General features: G+C 42.6%; 1 protein-coding gene across 2 annotated transcripts in view; it reads right to left on the reverse strand.

The window, feature by feature from the left end:
* Window positions 1-1,012: 1,012 nt before the first annotated feature.
* The window catches only part of SLC38A1 (solute carrier family 38 member 1), a 42,626-nt gene continuing 18,477 nt past the window's right edge, over window positions 1,013-25,161 (reverse strand). The window contains exons 5-17 of one of the 2 annotated variants that reach the window (XR_010363660.1): window positions 21,045-21,118; window positions 19,340-19,432; window positions 18,948-19,029; window positions 17,691-17,773; window positions 16,733-16,791; window positions 15,903-16,022; window positions 13,649-13,728; window positions 12,391-12,491; window positions 9,118-9,236; window positions 8,422-8,563; window positions 8,215-8,312; window positions 6,983-7,170; window positions 1,013-3,858 (exon numbers count right to left, since the gene is read on the reverse strand). Coding sequence is in view for 1 of the 2 variants with exons in the window: in XM_064422511.1 (XP_064278581.1) it covers window positions 7,069-7,170; window positions 8,215-8,312; window positions 8,422-8,563; window positions 9,118-9,236; window positions 12,391-12,491; window positions 13,649-13,728; window positions 15,903-16,022; window positions 16,733-16,791; window positions 17,691-17,773; window positions 18,948-19,029; window positions 19,340-19,432; window positions 21,045-21,118 (1,153 nt within the window). In the remaining variant the exon portion in view is untranslated. Of the gene's footprint in view, window positions 7,171-8,214; window positions 8,313-8,421; window positions 8,564-9,117; window positions 9,237-12,390; window positions 12,492-13,648; window positions 13,729-15,902; window positions 16,023-16,732; window positions 16,792-17,690; window positions 17,774-18,947; window positions 19,030-19,339; window positions 19,433-21,044; window positions 21,119-25,161 lie in introns of both variants that reach the window. The other variant, XM_064422511.1, reaches the window with a different exon arrangement.

Consider the following 25,161-nt stretch of genomic DNA (forward strand, 5'->3'; position numbering starts at 1 on the left):
GAAGGCAACAGATATTTGTGGTAGTCTCTGCAACCAAGGAATAAAAAGAACTATAGTTTCTCTTTTTTGCTTTGCTCCATAAATTATGTTCCTATGTCTTAAGATATGGCTATGAGAGGATTAAGTTTGGCTGGGTAGAGAAGTGTGTGCAAATGTATGCCAAACAAAGAGACTATTAGACCAGGCCAGTGCAGAAGCTTGTTCCTCTGTGCTCCCAGGTTTATGGCTTTAAGATACATCCCTGGGCTTGGGGACCAGACAATGGCTTCCAAGGATCCTCTGATACACAAATGGTCTCATTGCTCCTCCTGCAGAGGAGCCTGGGGAGCTGTACTCATCCCGTGCAGTCAGGTATGCTCTTCGGTTGTTTGGATTCTAGCCAAGAAGCCTTTTTATAGGTGGTCACTCTAATCTGAACACTAGTAAAATTAATGGTCAAAGGCAAAAAAGGTAGCACTTTCCAAACCCTTTGAAGGTTTGACAAAGGTACATTGGCAGAAACCAGCTGCCTAAGACATTGCTGTTTTTAGGTATGCTCCTCATACATCTGCTAATGGCTTCTGCTTCCACAGCTGAGAAAAGTCTGGCAGGGGTTTAGTCACTTCAGGCACCAGTTGACATCTTAAACCCAACTTAACAGCAACCCTTTAAGTTAAATTGCCTGATTTGACTTTGAAACAGACTGGCAAGCACTCAGACAATCTTCTAGAAGCAGGCAGAAACAAGTACTGGCCTTGAGGAATGCTGTCATCTTCAGCAACCGCAGGCTGTAGCAACCATCTGTCCCAGCTTCAGGTCCCTCTAAAACTGTTTCAGAAACTTAATGTTCCATAGCTGTTTGCTGATGCTTTGTTCTATATACTGCACCAAATCTCATGTAGTTTGCTTTGAAAGAGCTGCATGCCCTAAATTCTGTGAAAATGCTTGGATAAAGAGTAAGAGAGCATGTGCTGTTCAAGCCATTAAAATGATACATCTTCATCCCTTTGGAAGAATGAGTATGGTCCCAACATTAATTTAGATACCAATTTTAATGTTTAAAAACTAAGAGGTAACAAAGAGATCATAGAACTTGGCAGATTTTATTTACACATAGAAACTGAAAAATTGTGTTGTTTATTTGGATATGAGCAGCACAAAGTTAACAGGTGATGTTAAAAGGAGCAAAATATTACCAATGACTCACTTCAACAATCTATTAGACATGAGCTTGTATGAAGCATACATCATTCAAACAACATTGTTTATACTGGATCTGTGTGAGCCTTAGCATATGTTGGGACACTAAAACCATGTTTCTATAAACAATGTAAAGTTCAAGTCTAGTGGAAAAATACCTTTTCAGTTTATATTTTGTTGGCTATAACACTGAAAACAAAACATACATTGGTATTAATTTGAAAAGCTCTGTAGAACTGACTGTATATAGGATTTTCCCCTCAAATTTGTGCTCATGATAAAAGCAAATGTTATTTCAAGTTTCATTTTCATCCAAGCCCATAAAGTAAACATGGAAAAAAAACACAATTATTTTTAGATGCATTTCTTAACCTCCATTTTTCAGCAGTCCCGAAAAAAACGTTTCCATGCTTTACCAGTGAGAAAGTCTATGCAAGGCCTCTGATGGATGCACTCTCAGGACACACCCAGCCCTCACCCCTGGACACAGCTATCCAACGACCTCTGCCTGTTCACAGAGTGGGATGTGCAAGCAGTCCCTGGCCAGGGAAGCTCCTGGCAGCCTCGGGTGCCAGCATTTTGGTTGTATGAGAGCAGCAGGGTCTGAGGCAGAGCAGCCACACGACTCTGCAGGAAGGGAGGGGGCTGGAAATGGCACCAATTGCTCTTGGCTGCTGCTGACCCCTGACTTGTCATACTTTTTCTTTCTGAACTACTGGCATTTCTGATGGCTGAAAATGGACATGCAGAAGCTCCTCTCTGACTTCTGTTTGTACAAGTTGGGTAAATACACGCCTGGATACAACACGGCATAATGCCAGGTCAAATTGCTGGCTGCAGTTTGCCATGGTTTCTTCCATAAAGCCTTCTCAGCACTTCACTCCCAACTGACCCCAGCTGAGAAGGTGAGAGGTATCTGGGTACCAAAGGGGCCCTTCAACAAGGGAGATATTTTACCCAACAGGAAGACTGGCAGACTTGCTGTTGAGAAAACAGGGAGTCATGCACTGGAATTAATCCTAGCAATTTAACTGGACCTTTTATTTCTCTTTTTACTTTAGGGATGTAATTATAATTTCAAGTTTAGGATTTAACTTGGGAACTCTTGGGAGAAAGAAAAGGATATACATTTTGCTAAGAAGCTAAAGTATTTGTATTTCTATTAAAATTATTCTTAATATGCAGAACCTATCTCAACACTTCTATTCATAGGGGATAACCACCTGCAAAAATATACAGCATCCTATTTATTTACAATATATATGTACATAAAAATGAAATTTCCTACAATACAACACAACTGCATAGATTTGTCTTCAGAAACATAGGTATGTGTACAATTTGTGAATTCTAGACTTTCCAGCCCTGTACCTTTTATTAATTCATTATCTTTTTTTTTCACAGTTTGTTACAGAAATCCTTGCATTAGATACAAATAAAACATTCTTTGCTGTACGTTACAGGAAATAAGGATTTTCTGACGCCAAGGGCTCTGGGGATTTGTTAATGAAAGCACCGTGGCGCCAGCTGATAAAGCCATCTCATGGAGCTGCTGATGGAGCTGAGTACATTCTGTGGTGCCTTTCTCCTACAGGCACTGGGGTGGGGCAGTAGGACTGGAGGTGGGACACCACCACATGAAAAGTTTTGTTTTGACCAAGGTGCTCTTTAGCCTTAATGTAAGGTTCAAGCAAAGAAATGTATAAATTTAAAGATAAACTAGACATACCATTAATTGTTACTGTTCAAAACTCAGTATCAGAGAGCTGTGTTGCGCTTATGTATTGTAAGGCAGATGTACAGACAAAACCACACACCATCCAACCCACACTTGCATATGTGACCTACTACAGGTGGAGCACAGGCTTTGGGTTCATATGTGGCTCAGAGGAGCAGCCCTCGGAGTGGATGAGCATCCCCATCCCTGACCTCACAGGATGACACCAGTTCTTGTGCCCTAGGCTTGCACAAGTGCCAGGCACCCCTTGGTCTGTGCTGGTGCACAGATTTGGCATTGGCCTTCTGACCAGGAGCACTCATCACCCAGAGAGGTCACTGCCCCGAGATACTGTTCCCAAACAACAATTTACTGTGTTTTACTGCCTAGGCATGCTTGCCATTGGACAGAGAAGGGCAGCTGTATCACGGTTGCTGTAAGCCCATAACTATTTTCTTTGCAATGTACTGTGGACTAGGAGAGGAAGCAAGGCTGTCTTTTAAGTGTAGGATTAACTCTTACAATCTTATTAGTAATCCCTGCTTCTAATTAGTCCTTCCTTGTCCCTCACCACTCAATTGTTGCTACTACAAAAATGAGAATTTAAAAGTTTTTTGTTGCAGTTATTAGGAGCAATTTTGCATCCAGTCTATGACACTTGCAGTGCTCACAATAGTGATAAACTCTCTATGAAAAGAAAGCATGCTACCACCTACTAAGTAGATATGGTACTCTGGATCCTATTAATTTTACAACAGAGAAACTCCTACAGCATTTCACTGTGCTCTTAAAATCCTAACTAAAATGTGGGACTTATACAGTCGTGACTACAGGTTCACTATTCCAAATGAACTGAATAACAGCAGTACATTTTACAGATAACCTCATACAAATATTGTCATCCATCACTGATGTTGACAGTTACAGCAGGGTCTATTGCATTCTGTTAAGAATGTATAAACCTGATGAGAAAACAAAAAGCACGTTATTTCACGTTCATTACCACAGACATCAAAAAACACATGATTCCTTTCCATAAATATCTATAAATATGATGCCAGTAAATCAATCTAAGCAAAATTCCCTCTTTCTTTTTTTTTTCTTTTTTTTTATTTTTATGAGACCCAGAAACAAAGTCTGTTTAAAGACTTAATCTTTTGGGTATCTATTTTTCAGTATATAAGACATGCTTTGGTGGTTCAGTACCTTGGGTAATTTCACTTCTATGCACACTCAGCTCATTCTCCCTATTTATTCAGTAAAACTCCAGTATACAAATAAACTGGGGAAAAGGAGAAGGCAGAACAGCAAAGAGGAGAGAGAGGAATAGTGATGGAGGAGATTTAGGAAGATGAACAACCAGTGACCCAACAGCCCTTCAAGTTGAAGGAAGTTGGGTGCCAAAACTCAATGGTTCATATTTCAAACAGCAGACTACAGACTGTTTGGGAGGGAGGGGGAGGAAGGAGGAGGGAGACGTCACATATGTGACCTTGCTGGAATCCTGTGCAGCAGATCAGACCTCTAGCTCATACCTGGATACTTGAGAATCTTTCCCAGGATCTTGTCTCTCACAACCCCCCAGTGCACAGCGCTGTGCTGCTCATTAATCAGTAGTAGAAGAAAGATAAAGGGGGAGGAAAGAAGGAGAGCCTGGTAGCATCTTAAGGATAACACTGCACAGCATTCTCAGGTCTGAGTTAGGTTTTTAAGATAAGATCCAGAGAGATTATAAGGCACCTCAAAACCTGAAATGCAACCTCAGCAAGCTGAGTCAGAGAATGGAGTGAGATGCTGGGCTTCTGCTGCAGTGACCACTGAGGGTTGGGTGCCTGCAAAAGGAAAACCACAAATTTACATCCCAAGCTGAAAAGATGCGTGGAATGAGGTGCAAAGAGATAGGAACAAAGCACAAGCTCTTCTCCCCAGAGCTTGCCTAACATCTGGTCTTGTAGGCTATGGTATGGACTTCTCTGTGAATAAGGGCAGGGATCAGTCCCATAAGGGGACGGCGCAGAAGGAACGGGTGACCTGCACCATCACAGATAAGGGTCTGAGACCACCCACGGGAAAGTACAAGGGACCTTAGTGCAGGGGTCCCAGGTAGCTCAGCAGTTTGTATGTTAAAGACTGGGCTAGGGGGTGCTTGGGAGAAAGGACATGCACCAGAGACCTTGCTGGGAGGTTTCCAGTTTTGTTTGTGCTGCTGGGCTACTCCAAGTACTTTGAATCCACTCTGCCTTATTTCTGGATCACAGTGAAGTAGCATCAGAGGCAAGCACCTCACTGTCAATGCTAAGGTACAGATCTGGCAGTCTGGGCTTAGTAGGCTTAGTTTCTGCAGCATGAACAATCTGCATCTCCATGCCCAAATTTCTAGGAAGGCCTCAGACTAACCTCTCTGGATGTTATCTTTAGAAACCAACTTTCAGGGTCCTGAGATGTGTTCTATGATCTCAACTCTCAGTGACTTCAAGCAATGGTAAGGTGTTACATTACAAGGTAATGGCAACTGAGGCAATTCGATAGCTCACAGAAATCCCAAGATCCCAAATACTCTATCCCTAACCTTAAAAAGAGTAAGTTGCAATGACAGGTTCCTCAGAGCTGATGACGGTCTGCTTCCACAGTTAGAAAGGGAGCTGTCAATGAGAGGGTCACTGCATACTGACAGGTGTGGCTCGAGCATACCAAAGGCATCACAGCCCTTGGGCATGAAGCAGGGCTCCCTCTAGCCATCAGTTCTTTCAGTGGGAGCCATGTTCACATTCTGAGACGCTCTTTAGCTCACATGGTGAATGACATAAAGTGAACACGTTTATGCTCCTGGCAGTGCACTAACAGAAGATCCCTGCTCAGGACGGTGAGTGATCACCTGCCTAGCTTTTGAGTCTCTAAATGTGGTTCTCTACACCAGCTATAAGGCATTAGGCAAATGCTTATTCTGTGGACAACTGTTGCAAGTTACAGTGTTTCTGCTAGTAGAATATCTTGTAATTGTTATGCAGAACAAATGAAAAATGTAAATGAAATCTTTTAAATATACAAAGTATTTCTGTTCATTTAAAGAAATGTGGCAGATTTCAATTTCCATTAGAAATCTAGTAGTTTTGGCAGAGTGAGTCAAATCCTGCTCCCACTGCTGTCAAAGACCCCACTGACTTCAGTGGGAGGAGGATAAGACACAAGAGAGGAGCCAGTCCCTACAAGGTATGGAAAAGGCACGAGGTATGATTAAATGCGTAGGTTTTGATAAAACTGGAGCTTGGTATTTTTTTTTTCTGAGACCAATGGGGCATTACTAAACAGTTTAATGCTGAAGAAAATGCAGACTTCTTATGGAAATCTCCAAATGTCTGCTTCTCTTCAGACTCAAGTACTCATGGTTTGGGGTCAAGTTCTGGTCAACCTCCAACTCAAGTGTGCCAGAGGAATAGTGGCTGGTGGTGGAGGCTGTCCTTCTCCTGCTCCCTGCTCTGCATCACAAAGACACACACACAGACACACACAGTCTGTTCCCCAGAGCCATGAATGGGCCAAGCCCTGGGCCTGGTTTGCCCCCCAAAACATCAGAGAGAAGCACCGGATTTAGAACCTACGCTTACACAGCACTCAGCTACGCTCTCGTGGTGCTTTTCATGCCTGTATCCAGAATGCTACATTTAACCCAGTGAGGCAAATGGTGCCTGGAACAGCAACAGAACAAACAAACAAACCAACAAACCAGATGCATACAATTAGAGAGCAGAGTTTTGGCTAAAAGAGAGGGGAAGGATGTGAACGGACAACACTCCAGTTGGAATTGACAGCAACAGGCACTGCTGCCTTAAAGGAGCAGAGCTTGTGGCTGGAGGGCTAAGGAAAATAATGGAACAATGCAATTCATGGGTGGAAGAGGAGAAACTAATTGTGATGAATTTCTATAAGTGATATTCTATATAACCTCATGGACAATAAACACAGACTTTTTGCTGATCAGAGACTGATACACCTGCTGGAAGAATGGGTTTGTTTTCTGCAAGAAAATACATGACAGTATTTTCAGTACTGGATAATCATTATTTGGATTTGATTGAGTAAACTCACAAAAGGTGGAATAGACAACAGAACGGATGGTTGCGATTTTGGTGTGTAGCAAACAGGGGTATCTTCTTTTGAGAAGAAGGTGAACTTCAGTGGCCTTCGGCACTGCCTCCTGATTGTACCCAGTCATAGATGACCAAGGGAATGCTCACTAGGGAAAATAATATCCCCAGTGCCAAAAAAAGAGAAGCCTGAAACAAAAAAAAGGGAGAGAAAATTAACAAATAAAAAGAAAAGACAATTATTTCAAGTATGTTAACTTCTCTTAAGGAGCTGTACAAGGTGATGCATTAAAGTTATCAGCTAAAATGAGCTGCTAGCACTTCTGGTAAAGACAAGACCAACAGATAATTAAACAGATTAGTGTCATTAATAATTACTTGCTGAACACCAAACTATTTTTTTTCCTTTCAATTCACTTCTTAAACCCTGATCTTCTCTAAAGATGATTAAGCGAGTCTGTTTTTAGGACTGATCAGCTCTGCTCTTTCCAAAGCCTCACAGAAATCAGTATATTCTTCCCATTAGTTATGTGTCATCTAAGTTCAGCCCTTTCACCATGGGACCTGTGGATGCAACCAACGTGAAACATGTTTTCTATCTTTCTGCTCAGAGAAGAAAGGTCTAACTGTACAATGCTTCCAGTGCATGCCCCATTAGACAGGGAATACACAGGAGTGTTGCATCTTTTCAGCTGCAGCACTCTCTGGGGCTCAAAGGAAATCTTTCTAAGGCCCATTCCTATTTGCTCATGCATGCCAAATGGCTAACATAACACTTCAGCTGGCTGCTTCGTGTGGAACCACCCCAAGTCTGACTCAGGTCCATTAAAACCATAAGGAATACTGCAAACGGAGCACTTTGTGTGCTTTCTGGATCAACACACAGAAGCAGAGAGAGCTTGCTGTGCTGAAAGGCGTGTTGAAGTGGGCTGGAGGAGCTCCTGCACCCTGCTGACAACTTCCCTGCTGCTTGCCAGTCAGGGAAGTACCTCATCCCACAGAGAAGGGCCTCCCCAGAACACAAGATGCTGTGCATGGCTTGGCCCCTCCACCAGGGGACTCCCAGGGTAAGCAAAGGAGAAGGGCAAGCACAGCTGCCAGCTGACTGAAGTACAGAGGGAATATAATGTAAAGGAGCTCACACATAAGTTTAGATTAGGTCTGCTTTGCACCCAGCACATTAAAGAGAATGACAAGATGGAGGAGTTGCATTGATGGGAATGGAATGCATACCCAAATCCTCTGAGTCAACTTTGATCCATCCTGCTGCGTAATTTTTAAATACAACGATGAAGGAAGAATGAAGATCAGCATATTGGCAGAAGTGACCCCTGCAAAATTCAAATGAAAGAGTTTTGTTAACTGACAGCAACAGCTAATTTTTGCATTGCTGATTAGAAACTGTTCCTTTATTAGTAGTACAAAACCAGGATACTCTACCTACAACTCCAAAAATATCCTTCATGGATGGGATAAAAATGACTAACAGGTTGATGATAACCAAAAGAACAAAAGTAACCACAACATGACGGCATAAGTCAAATTTCGTTTTTCTGGCCATCTCGAATAATGATGAACGCACCTGTAGGGGGAGAGAGAGAGAGGCAGTTTTCTGTCAAGAAAGTCTGTGAGCCAATTCAAAGCTTCCCATGTTTATTTTAATTGGTTCTTCATTTGACAAGTGCTGCATAGATCTGTCAGAAATTCTGGGTTGCCTGAAGTAATGTTCTTTGAAATACTCCTTAAAATGAATTTGTTATTTCAGAACTGTAGGTACATATGCATGTGCAGTAGGATATTCCTCTCTTTTCAACATGATTTTTTGAATCCTTCTGCACTTTAAAAGGAATTTCACCTCTGAGCCTGCTCCAGTAAAGTGATATGATGTAAGAGAGGACCCTTGTGGATTCAATTTAAAACAGATTTAAGATCAAAAGTGTTTTATTTATTTATTTACTGTATAGAGAACTTCTCCAGAAGTTAGTAGGCACCTGGCATTAGAAAAGACTAATCCAAGCTCAAGCTCCATTTGAAGCTACAACGCTGTAGTCTCAGCCACCACTGGACTGTGGTTTGAAGAAATGTGCTGTGCACAGCTGTTATCAACTTCCAAACCACGCAGACCTTTTTACTTACAGTGAAAAAGAGCACTGGCACGGTGAGAATCACCGCCACGATCACAGCCAAGCGCACGGTCAGGATCAGGATGTCATCTTTGCTCTGGTATTTGTGAAGCAGATCTGACTGCACATTCTCTATGGGAAAGACAGTAAGGTAAGTGTTCTGGCAAAAAGGCAATTAGTCCACAAAAATCATTGCTTAACAACAGCCTTCTTGAACAACAAGTGATTTATCTGTAAACAAAAGAGTATGGAATGAAACATCCTTGAGTTAAAACAGCACTTTGAACAAAATCCCAATGATCCCATTATTCCAGATTAATCCTTTGGAGGCCTGATTTAGGAATGCATCTTAATTCATGACAGCACATGCCTAAGTCTAAGGTAATTTTCACTGTAGAAAAGACAACAGTGAGACATACACAAAAGCTTGCTTACATGTATACATTTATACAAAAATAGGTAAAATGAAATCAGCTATTTTTAATTGGTTCTGTGGACTTTTTTTGAATTTCCAAATGATATAAAAATAAACACAATGCACTGCAATGGCTGAACTTAATATAAACTGCAAGGTCTTGAGTTAAATTCATCTAAACAGCAAATAAACTTCTAGCAAAAAGCAGTGCCCCCGTTCTCAACTGAGAACAAAGCCTATCTTGGGTCAGCTCTCAGCAGGACGCTCTGACATTTACACTCAAATCCTTCAGCAGCTCCTCTGAGGGCTGCCAGCAGAGCCTGCAGCTCAGCTCCACGCTGGCCAGCAGCCCCAGCAGCCAAGACAAATCACAGGGGTGCTTAACAGGGAGGTGCTGGCAATATTTTAATACAACCTCCTGCCAAAATGTTTCCTTGAAGCTGTGATAAATACTGCAGAGCAGGTCTGCGTGTACTAACCAGCACGAAAACCAAGTTGCTGAGGGACCTACATGTTTGCTTTGTAATTTTTAAATATCCAGGAGCAATAACCTAAAGGGGTGGCTGTTAAGCATGCCACCAAACACACTTGCTGCCCCTTTTTAGGCCCATGCTTTGTTTCTGCCTGCTAATCTCAGAAAGCTGGTGGTAAAACATAACAGCTCTTACAGGGAACTCAGTGGCCACATCTAATTTACCGTCTTTGGCACTTGGGAGAACCTCATGTATTCCTGGAGGCAGAGGGATCTGTCCTGTGGCAAAATGCCTATACTCCCCCCAGGGTGCCCTTCTGGGTAGAGACCACAGGTCAACACCACCTACACAGTGTCTGAATCCCCACCAGGAGAAAGAAAACACTCTCCCACCTCCCTGCAGATCAGGAGTGGGGTTTTCAAGCCGGGCACATGCACAGCTTCTGCAACACAGAGCTTACTCTGCTCCTGCAAGCACAGACTGCAACTTCTGTACCGCTCACGGGCTGCAGCCAGGTAGGAAGTGAAGGGCAAGGCTTACAGTTGAAGGTCTGTTTTCCTTTCAGCTAGATACACCACAGAGCCCAACCACACTGTGACCTTTTAGGGGAAGAAAAACACCTCTTTTCTGTAATTCTGCAATGTAAATATAGTCATCACTGCAACACTTTTGAGAACACAGCAAACAGACAAGTACTATTGGTGTAAAGAAGAAATGGTCACAATAAAAATACTGTTCTTACCCAGGTAAGGGTAGACAAGAGGGTTAGAACACTGTAAGTGAACATATGAAACGTAAGGTCTTTTCGGTCTCAAGGGGAAGAATGAAGGAATTTTATGGAGGAATTCTATATTCCCTCAGTGTCTTTTTTGCAGCCTGTCACTGCACTGACACTGCAGAAGCCCCAGCAGAGCTCTCCACAGCTCCCACCTGTGGGCTGTCAGTGCTGGAGAGCAGGGATGCCTAATGTGGGGAGAGGCACACAAGACACCCCAGGGATTCCTCCGCCATTCCCCCTCAGGAGGGCCAGAAGGACGCAGCCCCTACCTCCTCCATGGACTCCAGACCCTCGTCCTTGAGGGATGTGGGAGATTCCCAGAGAGGAGCGCCACAGATCTGCCTCCTCAGATCCCTGGGGCAATCACATCAGAATCTCCTCCCTGCCAAAGCGAAGGGGTCCATGCTGATTTACACCCACTTGCTCCCTGGGGCTGCTAATTTGATGCATCTCTACGAAAATGTGTTAGATGGGAGCAGCTGGATGAGAACGGCTGATGCTGTTGTCACTTGCAGCCTATTTGTGGGTTTATTGGGAAAATTAGAACAGATGACCTCAAGTTACTTCAACACATGTATACTCAAGGCCTCATAATTAGAATGAGAATTTGAGAAAGCAAATATGAGATAGGTACACCTTTGGGGAAAAAAAAGCCACATTTCATATTTACTTTTTTTTTTTCTCTCTTGCATTTGGTGGCTCACAAGGGACATTATCATGAATGAGGAGGTTGTAACAAAAATGTCACTTAGAATAGGGTGGTGAAGACTGATGGTGACCCTGAGGTAAAAGGCAAACATCAGCTTTGTCACCTGTTTTGTAACCCCTTAACAGTCCATGGAAAAAGACACTACTTTTCAACATGATACTGGAATATGGGAGTTCCATGAGCAACATTCCCAGGAGTTCCTGGGCAACATTCATATTTTATCCTACTTTACTTAACAATTGTGCCTTTAGGGCATACATATTGCATCCTTTAGTGATACAACACCATTTGTTTGTTAACTGAATTGATGTGCATGGAAAGAGACAGGGTGGGAGTCTCAAACACTGAGATAATCATTCTTTGGTGTCTGAGCTGGCACAACACTCAAAGCTTCCCCATCTTCACTGCCAGTTGTTTAACCAAGACCTAAAGAGGTCAGCTCTAGGGACACAGGGAAAACATTTGGTCTGTTGCCACTATGATGAAAGTGTTACTAAGAAAGTGAAAAAGCTGTGATGGCCAATTTGTTACTCATTTCCTAGGACCTACTCTCAAATCTGTCTCAATTTTTGCAAATATGCATGCTTCAGCCACTACCAATGCAAACATCATTCAGGTGAGGACCTTGAAATAAAATCTTAGTGGGGCCCAGCTAACCCCAATTCTGTAAAACAAATCTCTCCCTCATATTTTGAAAATGCCTTTTGCAAATAATACTTTCTTTCTGTGCTTTTCATCCACAGGGGAAAAGGAGGAAAGGATTTATACCTTCAATATGAGAACTACAAGGAAAATTATTTGGAAAAGTATTTTAATATAAGTGGATGGGACCTTCCTTTCCAGCTGGGATACACTATTGATTTTGCATGTATCCCCTTTCTACTCCAATCAGTAAAGAACTGCATACTTACCGTAGAAAGTCAAATAGCCAAATATGGCAGTCATAAAGTACATCAGAAACATGGCAAAAAATGAGATATTTGAAACCAACTGCATTTTTTTCTGTGAACGGCTGGAGAAAGAACAAGAAAAGAACACATAAGAATGGTTGGGCTAGATTTTTCCATAGCTGTTTCAAAATGTATTAGGTGTTTGCATAAGCACAGTAATTCTGGGGAGACTCATGAATACATTTTCCTTTAAAACAGAACCTCACTGACAGCTGCACAAGGAAGAAAAGGACTGGGGAAAAGGACCCTTCTTGGGGCTTGAGTGAAAAAATAGTGAGTGTGACCTGTGGGTCTGATCCATGTCTGTACCTGCTTAAACAGTAAAGCCATGTGGAGAGAGGATGACCCTGAAACACCTTGATAATTAAATTAAATTAAAAGGTCAAAATGAAGGAAGCATAAAATTATACAGAGAGAAAAAAACCCCAACACGTTCTAAATGACTGCAGGGAAATATATGTGTCTCCATGGGTAGAAAATACTGGATTTATGCTAACCTGTAAAATAGGTTAAGTGTAAACATTTAATGTTTAGATATTTATTCTGAAATATTCACACTCCAATACCTAAACTCGGACTTTTAAATCCACACAAGGTTGCCCTAACAGGTACCTGGGAACCTGCTCAAGTCACTTGAAATTTAAAGCACCCAGCAAGTGTCTGAAGGCAGTCATGGGTCTGACTGACCCTGACCTCTCCCCTGGGGCTTCCCCATGGCCCAGGACCCCATTGTAGCTGCCCAGGGCTGTCAGCAGTGTCAGAGCAGAGCTCGTCTCCAGCTCCCCACAGCCCATCCCAGCTGGCGGTGTCGGTGAGACAGCAGTACCAACAAAGGTCTTTTAGTATCAGTAAGGCTGAAAGCACTTCTACTTTCCTGGTACTGCAACAGACTTTTAGTTGCACTAATGCTGTGGAACAAACACTGCTAGCGGAACACACACCTCTCCTGTGCCAAATATCATCCGGCAGAACTTGGCTCTCCCCAGGCTGCTGTGTACTTCCAGGGAAAGCTCCCAACTATTGCATTATTCTCCACCTCCCTCGCCCCTGCTCCAGGGGCACAGCACGCCTGGGAGGCCAGATTTCCTAGCTGAGAGCCACGCTTGATGAGTGGCCCACCTCTGAATGGTACAAATGACTCAGAGCACCTCTGAGCTAACACTTTCCACCTAAAACGGTTCAAAACAATAAACTACTCAAAAAAAAAAGAAGGGCTTACTCTTTAAGTTCGCTGTAGATCGGGAGGACTGATGGGTGGCACACAAATGCAAAAGCAATGGTGGGCAAAGCGTACACGGTCTGTTCAGAGAGAATTTCAGAAAATAAGTTAAGAAGTATTTTCCCCAGTGGTCTGAAGAAATGTTCCATGTTCAACTACTTCAGCTCCAAGCTCGCTGGACTCTTCAACCAACTACTGAGAGCCTTTCTGAGAAGGCAGAAGACCTGTCAATTAGCATGTGTTTAACAAAATGTGGAAAGCAGCGCGCTTTCAAGAGAAGGACAAAGTCTTGCGCTGGTGGCGTGAGCGCAGCGCTGACTGTGCTCGCAGAGCACAGAGCTGGAGCCACGCTGCTGCTGGCTTTGCCCCCTGGGATGGGATGCCTGCCAGCTACTGCCACTGTTACTAGCACAGTGTCACGCGTGAAAGGGACGTGTGGCGGGTCACCGCTACGCTACCCTGCCTTGGCATGGAGAGGGGTGCGCACCCATGGTGCTAAGGCTGAGGTCCTGAAGAGGAAGCCCGTATCCAGACTGTAAGAAAAGAGAACAGGAATGCAGAACTTACAAAGAAATGGATATTTCAAGGTACCAGACTGAATCCCTTAATTTCCCAGGCCAACAAAAGGACTAGGAGGGCTGTGGAGGGAGCATGCTTTTTCTTGGGGAAAGAGAAAGACCATTATGTCACCAGAAAGGGCAGGAGGCCTCCAAGTGGGACCTCAGCCCCTGAACTTGGGTGGGTTTCAGTTCTCAGACAAACTTCAAAAATGGTATCAGTGCTCAGGCACTTCCATTCTCCTGAGGGAACAGCTATGAGCAGAGGTCACATACCTGAAATGATAGGTAATTATAGGTCCTCCTCTAAGGACAACATGAGTCTATTCTACATGCAGCTCTGTCCTGCCCTCTTGAGATCTGCTTGTGCTGGTCACAGGCATCCCCTTCCCACACAAGACATCCTGGTGCACCCCAGGCCTGACAGATTCAGTAAATGTGCTGGGTGCTCTCCGGAGGTCATTCCTTGCCCAGGCCTTTGCCACCCCTCCCTCACTCACAGCACAGTACTGCTGTGGTGTCTCCATCTTTAGGGATATTCAGAAGTTGCCTGGACACAGTGCTGGGGGGCCTTGCCTCAGCACAGAGGTTTGACCAGGTGGTCTCCAGGTCTCTGCCAACCTCAGATATCCTTCTGTTCTGTGAAATTGTCCTGTCTCTCCTCTCACACACTGAAGTTGCTAAAATGACGGGCAAACTGTTGGCCCTTAGGGCAAGCCTCTGGAGTTCAGCTCCCGTTTGCCTAATTCAGAGGGACTGACCCTTCCTAGGTGCCTCTATTGGCTCTGAGGCAAATGTTGATATTCACTGCAGAAGAAGACTACTCTTCAATACTTTATGAAATATACCTACACCTAAGCTGCCATGGCACAAGTTAACATATTCTTGGTCCATTATGATGGATCTGGGGTGATGGTTACACCCAACCAAAGAAAAGTGCTTCACTTTGCTTCTTCAACTGAAGCTGGTGGGTTAAACATTTTTTAAAAATACTTTTTGCACACCTCTGCTATAAATGTGCATTCCCTATGAAAGTGAATTAAGGCCCTGAGGACCACACCCTGATGGAAAAGGTGCTGTTTCACTGGGAGCACTGCATCCCAGCACAGCTGACAGGAGCCATTCTCCTGCTCCTACAGTTAGAGACAGCTGCCCTCTCACATTCTCTTCGACCAATGTTTTCTGCAGCTGTGTGGTGATGGAGGGAAGCATCCAGCTGAAAGGCAGCCAAATTTTTGCTGGATTATCTTTCAGTCATATCCTTTTCACAATCCAGCTCACCGCATGGCTACAGAAACATGTATCCTGTTAGGCAGAAGTGGTTTGTGTGCAGGAGGACAGAGGTCATGGGCTTCGGATGCAGATGTGGCCAACTCAGCCTCTACTGAGCAACAGCCCAAAGGCACAGCAAGCAGCAGTGGAAAGGAAAAATCTCCTGAAGAGAGCAGTCCTTGTCCAGTGGTAGCTTGGGCTCATAGCCTTCACATATCCACTGCCAGGGCAGGACAAGACTGCAAGGAGACACATGCACCACAGCATCTCTGTAAGACTGGGCAGGGACACAGTGCATTAAGCACTGGATCACGAGTGGAACCATGGAGAATCAGGCCCTTTGTGGTGCTGATCACAATAAGAATATGTGGTGTAGGTGCATATAATATGTGAATTAAAAGGAAGTATTATAAAAAGAAACATACCTTGGAATTAAAGATAACATACTTTGGCTTACACGTATGTTCTGAGCTATTTGATAGGATAGATGATGTTGCATTTAGCCCTTGTCCATCACAGGGAATTTGAAACTTCTTGTAAATAACCTAGAATAAGAGGAGAAGATAGCTAATTGCTAAAATAATAATGAAAAGCAAATTAGAATTAAAATATCAGTGGAATTATGGGCATCCTGGCCTGTATCAGCACTAGTGTGGCCAGCAGGACTAGGGAAATGATCATTACCCTGTACTCAGCACTGCTGAGGCTTTCCCTCAAGTGCTGCTTCCAGTTCTGGGCCTCTCACAACAAGGACATTGAGGTGCTGCAGCATATCCAGAGAAGGGGAACACAGATGGTAAAGGGCCTAGAGTGAGCCATAAGAGGAGCTGCTGAGGAAGCTGGGGATGTTTAGCCTGGAAAAAGAGGCTAAGCAGGGACTTTATTACTCCCTACAACTGCCTGATAGGAGGCTGTAGCCAGGTGGAGCTCAGCCTCTTCTTCCAGGTAACAAGTGACAGGACGAGAGGAAATGACCTTAAGTTGCACCAAGAGGCATTCAAACTCAACATTAAGAATTTTTTTTTTTAATGGAAATAGTTGCGAAGCATTGGAAAGACTGCCCAGGGAATTGGTGGAGCCACTATCCCTAAAAGTGTTCAAAAACACACAAGAGGATGTTCCACGTGAGGACAGAGTTTACTGGTGAACAAGGTGCTCGGTTGACAGTTGGACTTTTCCAGTCTCTTCATTGCTGACACCTTAACAATTCTGATTCCAAGTGATTCATCCAACAAAGAAAGCAAGCTGAACTTACCACTACCAGGAAAAATACCATGCAGCTTAATGAAAACCCACTGGTATAACCAAGGTATCCTGAAAGAAATTAAGAGGAAGTCTCATACAGAATAATTTTATTAGTCTTATCTTGCTTTTTATTGCTTTTTGCTCCTTCACGAAAAGTTCAAATGTATTAAACATTTAATATGTATTGTGAACTTCTGGGCAGGACAAAAGCATGTTCTGCTGGTGTGGGAGTCTCCCAAAGTCTTTCAAGTCTCCTAGCTTTTGGGCAAGCCTAAGCCTTGCTCTGACCTGTTGTGACTTCCTCAGAGTCACCTTTACAACAGTTTTACTAACTTTACTTTTAAAAGAGGCTGTGATAATTGAAAAAAACCTGCAAGTGTGCAATTGAAATCTGAATGTGACCCAGGTTCCTTGAGTCATGTCAGATGAGTTTGGGTTTTTGTCTCAAAAAGGAAAGATCCCAAACAGACTTTGATGCCAAATGTTGTTACCAGCATGGTTTAAAAAAAATACACTGTGTACCTACTGGCATTGCAGTTGGATTCAAACACATCTGAAAATGCAATTCTCTGTACATATCTTACTTCAAAGTCCAATTCTTCCAATTAACCTCACTAGTAAAACTTTTCATGCAGATAGAAAAGTAACATTTTTTGTAATGTCACCATTTGTGAACTTGTTTTTATGGGCCACACATAAACTTGAATTACCTTATGAAATGAAGACCCTCTTAATTGTAATTTGTAAAATAAATTTTCACAATTGTTTGGATAAAACTGGTTAATACTGAGCTCAATCACTGTGATAATTTAGGCCTACTTTTCTTAAAATGCATTATTTCTGGATCAGGGAAGCTGCTTAAAATGAGAGCATATTTTTCTTATTATAGTTGAATTGTCAGTTTGGCTATCAGTGGCACAATATCTGGGTTCCTCTTTTTGATTTTTGTGATGGCATTTTCATCTTACCTAAGTTCTTCAGGAGACACAAAGGGAGGATTATACAAAACGTCACGGTGACAACAAGAATCCGCCCATCCACGTACCATTCCCTGCATAAAACATTAGAAAAACCATACCATGAGCACATCCTAAACATTTTCTGGCTTTCCTCACTCAGTCATCCTCTTTGATTGCTATACTTACAGAACTATCTTTGGTCTCCTTACCCTAAAAGTTCCTACAAAAGGAGAGAAAGGATCATATCTTGGCTTTGTAGACTCATTAGGTATCTGTGGCCCTGCTCTGACTCAGGTAGGGCAGATTTCCAGAGTCACCAAAGTGTTACCCTACCATGGAGATCAGTGCATGGGTCTGAGAGACAGAACCACCACCTCTGCAACCCGACACAAGCCACCCTGCCACAACGATGAAAGATCACACAATGGGCCACAGAGCACAGTGGGGCTGGGGGGCCACCACGAGTCATTTGCCAAACCACCCATGCACGTGACTGGAGCAGCAAACAGGCTCCAGCAGGCTGGCATGCACTAGCTAGCCCAAGTCTGCATCTCCTCTACCAAAGCATTTTGCATCCTACTGTAAAGAAAGAAAGAGGAGAAGGGGCAGTGTTGGTGATGTTCTGTGTGACCTATTTCCATTGCTTGGCCCAGTATAGCAGGAAATGCTAAGAATGGAATGTCTATGACCTTCTCCTACACTGCAGCACACCATATAATCCAGTGCAAGGCGTATTTACTGGTATAAAAAAATGCCACCCCTCTACTAAAGGTAAATGCCAAAGAGAGATAAGGGGCATAAATCTTATTTATATAAATATTCTGCAGTGGTCATATGCTAGTAGCAAAGAATTTCACTCTGTGGACATTGTTTCGGGGGCAAAATCATGTAAGAGGCTGAGAACTCAGGGAAACACATAGTATCTTTAACTTGCATTGTTCCCAATATTTCAAGTGTTGCCTAACACTGCAAAATATTGGATTCTATGATAAAAGTTTTGTATATAACAAAATTCTTCATGAGAAGCTGGTGTGCAAAAAGGGCAACTAAAGTTTCTTTTCCTACCCATCTTCTCCTTCCCAAATTTGTCTTGTCTTTTATTAACCTCCTGAGATATTCCTGTGAAAATCTACTTTGACAAACCTAAAGGGTATCCAATACTTCAGAGCTTTTGTAAACATATTAAAAAAAGCTTAAATTCAAGCTTAAACTTTACTATACAATGTTAAATTCTACAGTCTAAGTACCAGAACTAATTCAACTTACGAAAAAGTTTCTTCTTTTCCCATTAGAAACTTTATGGCAGAAGGCAGCTCATTTTTCACTATGAAGAGATAGCTCAACATTGCTGGAAGAAGAAGAAGAAGATAATTTTAGAAAATGGTTGAAGTAGTTTGTGGAACTTAACCTTTTCCCATATCAGTGTGTGATGATAGAAGACCCTACACTATGGCTGACTATAAATTACTGATCACTCAGTAATGCAGTATTTTTAAAGGGCTGCATGCAAAGTGATAGCCACATATATTGAGGCCACTGTATTGAGGAGAATGAAGGTCCCTGGATGTCATGGAGAGAAGGAACCTGACTTATTTGCAGCTGTAAAATTATTGAGATATTCCTGGGCTATGTTTTTCAATATTCCTTATTTCCTTTACCTCCAACATTCTGAAGAGATGTAGATCCAAAGACAATCATTTTCCCTGGGGTACCAAAGATCTGCTCACCAAGCTTTTCATACACCATGCAGCCTGCATGGGAAGAAGAGGAGAAAGGTAACAAACACACTACTGAAAGCTGTTGAGTCAAAACATTTACAATTCCTTTTCAGCCAAGCGCCTATCAATGCAGCCAAACCTGCCATTTCCAAGTAAATAGGGAGCTCTCTTGTAATTTCTAGGGCTGAAAACTATGTATGTATATTTTCCTGACTTCCAGAATGTTATTGTTGGCTACCAGTCACTTCTGAAATGGGAGCTCTTAATGAGAGTATGACACGCCTTTAATGAGTCTGTCTATAGTGACATGTGAAGTTCTGGTATCCTCATCACAGCATATTAAGTTTTGCACCTGCAATGAGAGTAATGCAGAAAGGCTCCTCTCCAGGAGAAACCCAGCACAGCAGGATCCACAAGTCAGCTCTGGCAGCCTGGACACACACTACTGCCATTCTGCAGTTCTGCATGCCTTGACTGAATGATCAAGTGAGGACAGCCACTGGTTTAGAGGATCATTTATGGCTTCCAATGACAAAGCCTCAACTTGTGAATTCTCAGTACAGTATGTTTTTGGTAAAGCAGGCAAAGGTGTAAAAGATAACTAAAATTTATTTTCAAATATCTGCCAAACTTGTGAAACTCCTCTATTAATTGGTTTGTTTTTATGTTACTTTTTTTTTTCCACTTTGCTGTGATGTAGGCTGATAAAAAGAGTGGGCATTGTGAGATACACAGGAACAGAAAGAGAAATACTGCAGATCTTGTACTGGGCAAATTATTTTTAAAATGTATCCCATTATCTGGTTTTCTCTGTATTACCTTACAGAAGACATTTCTGCTTTAAAGTTTGTGTAAAAAGTAAGTTTGAGCTTAAATGTACCAGCAACAAAGAAAACAGGATTTAGATTTTGAGAGTAATGTGGCTCAAATTCCTCCTCACATTGAGGAAGCTGTACCTAGTTGAAAGAGGCGGTTGCTGACATTATACATACTATAACAGTAATCACGTGTGTCCAAATTGGATATTTAAATATTACAGTATTCTTAGGCACAGATTATTTTTTTAACATGGCTTTAGACATTGTTAACAAGGAAAGAGGCTCTTGGACTTCAGAACACAGTGTAATTTGACATAATACTGTAGGCAATTTCTAATTTTTTTTTAGATAGTGTATCTGTGTTACAGTTACACTTCTCTCTGTGAAGGAACTGTTCCCTTTTATTTTATTCTAAGAAAACTCCACCACAAAGATTATCAGGAGTTTCACACTAACCACTAAGGACAAACTGTATTTCCAGGTAAGCTTCACCATAGGCAAAGATTCATTATATTTCATTTGCAATTTGATTTGTAATGCAAAGAAACTATATTATATGTTCGTTCTAGCTCACTGAAGATAACATTTCTGGGCAGCAGAATTAATTCTTTGTCATAAATATTTCTCTTTACAGTGATGTTGTTCTCCATTGCCATACCATAAATTCTTGTTAGTTCCAGGCTTCAGACCCAAAGTGTGTCAGGCCTTCCTATTGTGTTAGCAAAATGATAGAAACTCCCATCTTACACAAAGCACCTGGCCTCATTTGAACGCTTGTCACCTCTTGATTTTTACATTCCACTGAATGGTGTAGCATCTTAAATTACCTGTTTCCTTTGAACACACCAACAGGAGATGTATTGAATAAATAGACAGCAGTGTGACCGAAACCAAAAGCAGCCTAAAAAAGAATGGAAAATAAAGTTTACCGTATAAGATGAGGGCTGACATTGCAATATTTCATGTCAGGTCATGTTCCTATGTTCCTATTGACTCTGAGAAAATTTTTTATTCTCCTGACAATGCAATAAGCCCTAAAATACATGTGATTCACATCCTGCTTGCAGTTCTACCATGGAGGTAGAAAATTGTGCATGTAGAGGGATACAACCAAATAAGACTTAGCAGAGCTGCAGAGTTACATCTCCTCATATTGAAAAAAGCAAGAATAAAGATGTTTTATCAGATAGGAATGAAGATTTATCAGAGCACAGACAAGCCAGATATGTCACTCAAAATCCATTTTAAGGCACTTTTTTTTTTCTGGACACAGAGTGAAAATTTAAAGCAAAGTCCTTTATTTAAGGACTTCAATACCAAATGGAAACATCTTTTCCAAACATGCTACCAAAGGGGTGCTCAAATGGCTTTTTCTGTACCTCACATTGCCCAAGGAGGAGGAAGATGGGGGGAGTTAAGGCTAGACTGGCTTCCCTGGGGAATAAAGGCTGCAACCAAAGGCTTGTACTTTGTCCAGGTAGAGATTCATGTTCCCTCATTTATGTCAGTCCTGGTCAGACATGATCCATAATTTAACTTCACACAGAAGAATTGCAGGAAGTAATGACCAAACTGTTTGTGTAGGGAACTTGCTGGCACAGATGATAATTAGTCAGTGCCGGGGGCCAAGTGCATAAAAGCACATTTTCTCATTGCTCAATGTCTTTAATCCAAGCACCATGTGTGCCTTCCCCTCCAACACTCTGACACACAAAGACCTGATGATGTTTTCATGATGTGTGCGAAGAGCATTCAGACAATCTGTTGGCAATTCCTCCCTTCATTATGACAACTACCCTCCGGACACCGAGAAAAACAAGGCTAAAATTCAAGAGAAAACAAACTGCTGCCATAGATAGGCAGCAACATATCTTTTTCATAGGAATACATAGAAAGAACAGAATGAGAAGCCTCCTCCCCCCACTTTTTTATTAGTTTAGACTGGAAATATTTTCGTGCCAAATGATGACCGACTAGTTTCTTGGGGCCAGAGGAACAGGGAGAAACATGAAGAGGTGATAGGAGGAACTGTCCTTTTGCCAGCAAAGAAAGATGGTTGACAGTAACAACACACTCTTTGTACAGCCCTAAGGGTGTTTCTCCTTGAGAAGGTGGAGAAGGAAAGGAAGACTGAACTAGCTGAGGTCACTCTGGTCCATTTTTTATGGATTTGCTAAGCCCGTGTTCCCTGCCGAGCCGTTCCGCCCCTGTCTGCCTGCAGACACGGCGCTCAGCCCCAGTGCTCAGCTGCCCGGGCTGACTCACGCCCAGCCCCAAATGGCTACAGCTCTGCATGCCAGCATCCAGTCTGTCTTAATATTAAAAGCTTCTGTTTTTCAGGCACTGAGCTCATGGAGCCTTTGCAGTGGTAAAAATAACACTCCCAAGCAGCCAGGTATTTATCTGATCTGTTGTCCTTAGCTCCCCATAGAGTTCCTACAGACACTTGGCATTTTCATTAGCACTGTATGAAAAACTTGTTTGTGCTAGGACTGTGGTATGGACAGGAATATTTGTGCCAGAACCACCCCTTGGAAAGGAATGAAAATGTCCATGCCACTTGCTCTGCACAAATTCAAAACAGAAGCAGGGGAGCTTGCACTGCAGTCCCAAAAGCACTCCTCTACTTTTTATTTTGTCTGCTTTCAAAGAAGTGCTGGTAGCTACGGAAGCCAACAGCAGATACAAAAGTTACGTTCCCCAAAAAGAATAAACAGTTTAGGCTAGGGGACTGATACACTGTTGGGAAGAACAAAGTGCTTCTGCTATGCCTTCTGCTGTCTTCCCCCAGATGTCACATTTACCAGATAAACTGAAACCTGTGCTGTCCCTCCCCTCTGTCAAGTCCTGGGCTTTGGGGCCAGGAGACCTGTGAGGCTTATGGAGTCACAAGAATTATTTCACTGAGTAGTTCTGAACCCTCAAAAGGTGCAGAGGATGGAAGAGCACAGGGTTTGCTCTCGTACAGCCTCCCTGCAGGTCTGCCAGCCTGCCCTAAAACACTGCAGGAGTGACACTGCAGCTTCCTGGCCCCTTCCAGACACACCCAGCAGAAGTGGCTGCAGTGTGAAACTTCAGCTGCAGTCTCGTACTATTCCCGACCTAACAAGCCCCTCTGCCTCATCAGGGTGTTTCAGGTCACGTGCAGTGCTGTGTTAAATAGAGGTTGAGAACACCTTGTGCTTGGCTAGCCCTTATTTCTCTGCAACATGATCCATCACTGGCTCCCCAGGATGAAACCACAAGCAACAACTGTTCCTGCCATCCCCAGGTAGTCCAGCTCATCTCTAGCTCTCCAAACTTATTCTGTTATCTTTCCACAACAAAGTTTTCTCTCCTTTTGCATACTGGAAATGATGCTCTTTTTTGGTCTAGGCAGTAGTTGTCAATAACACTGGGATTAAGTTCCTCTGAGTTCCCACCCTCAGTAATTTTGCCTAGAAAGTACAATGCTTTGTTATGGCACTGTTAGGCAAAGAAGATGTGTAATTGCCATGTTTATTTTGCGCATCTTTTGCTTAGGATATCGGATCTGAGTTGATCCACATGTTCATGGCAGTACACACTTTACACTGCAAGAGCCCAAAAGTTGTGAGAGTGGACATCAGGCTGGGTCTGCTTTGTTAGTGCTGAAAATGCTCCCTTAATTTTTCTGCATCTGCAGAATTTTCAGCGATGGTGCATGCCAATACTGGGTAAAGCAACCTAGAAACTTTTCAGAACTGTGCTACTCAAAAGTAGTGAATTTAAGATCTTTCTCATGTGCAAAAAGCAGTGAAAGTATTGCTAGGATGCTAATCACCTGCAAAGCAGAAATTATCTACCTGTGACAATGACAGCAGAACTATACACTTATGGGAAAAATGAAATTATTTAGTGTGTAAGAAAAAAATCTATGACTAATGGACTAGGTTTAATGCTGAGATTATGGCATGGGAGCAGAACATTTAAAGCAGTTCAACTTTCAAGCCTAACTACAGACACCATGTTAGGATCCTGCATCTCCAGGCTTCAAAGAGGGAAGCTCTAACAGCCTGCTCAGGTGGGTCCTGCTAACTTACTTCCTTTGATCTCAGCTGGCTGCTCTAGCTCAAGGCCAACAGATGTAAAGGCATCATAAAGCTAACAAAAACTATTAACCACTTTTAAACACACATAGTTAATTCTATAGAGAACAATGCTGTCATTTACTGAATGAGATCTCCACATTCATGTTTGGAAGGTTTTTGTACAATGTGTTGGTACAGATCTACATGCTTGCTACTCGAGTCACCAACACACCTTGCTAGATGTTTCTCTGGTGTTCAGGTCACCTGTCTGATCTATGTCACTTAAAAGAAACTGCATTTTTACATCCTTTAGAAAAAACACGTCACTTAACTCTCATAAAAAACTGCTCAAAGAATGAGAAGAGGACGGGATTATAAAAAACTAAAGCAGTAAGGACAAATTGAGGCTGCTGGTGAGAGCCTGTTAATCAGCCTGCATCAGGTGACATGCCTGAAAAGATGCAACTTCTTTTTCTCTCCTTACAGTGATGTCTTTTCAGGACTACCTAAAAGCAGAGGCCTAAGTCATCAACAGCAGTTATTGCAACCACCAGTTTGTACTCTCAGAGATGGAGCATGGGTGGCATATTACCTACATTTTAGAACACTGGGCAAAAATAAAATAAACTCTGTCACTCTGCTAATGAATGATGTAAATTACAGTCCAGCCTAGCTTAGCGACAACACAATAGCGGAATGTTCTACACTCTTAAAGTAAATGGATTAACTCCTTTGATTTCTCCTAGATTTTACACACAAACTCTAACAAACTCTAAGCTAGCAGCAGGGATCTGGCTATCCTGGCACAAAACTCCAGAGCAGATGGCTATATGTACCACTTTGGCCATCTACTCTGCTTTATACAAGGCTCAAATTAAGTATTTTCCAAAATCCT

This window comes from Passer domesticus, chromosome 5, assembly GCF_036417665.1.
Source record: "Passer domesticus isolate bPasDom1 chromosome 5, bPasDom1.hap1, whole genome shotgun sequence".
Taxonomy (NCBI): Eukaryota; Metazoa; Chordata; class Aves; order Passeriformes; family Passeridae; genus Passer; species Passer domesticus.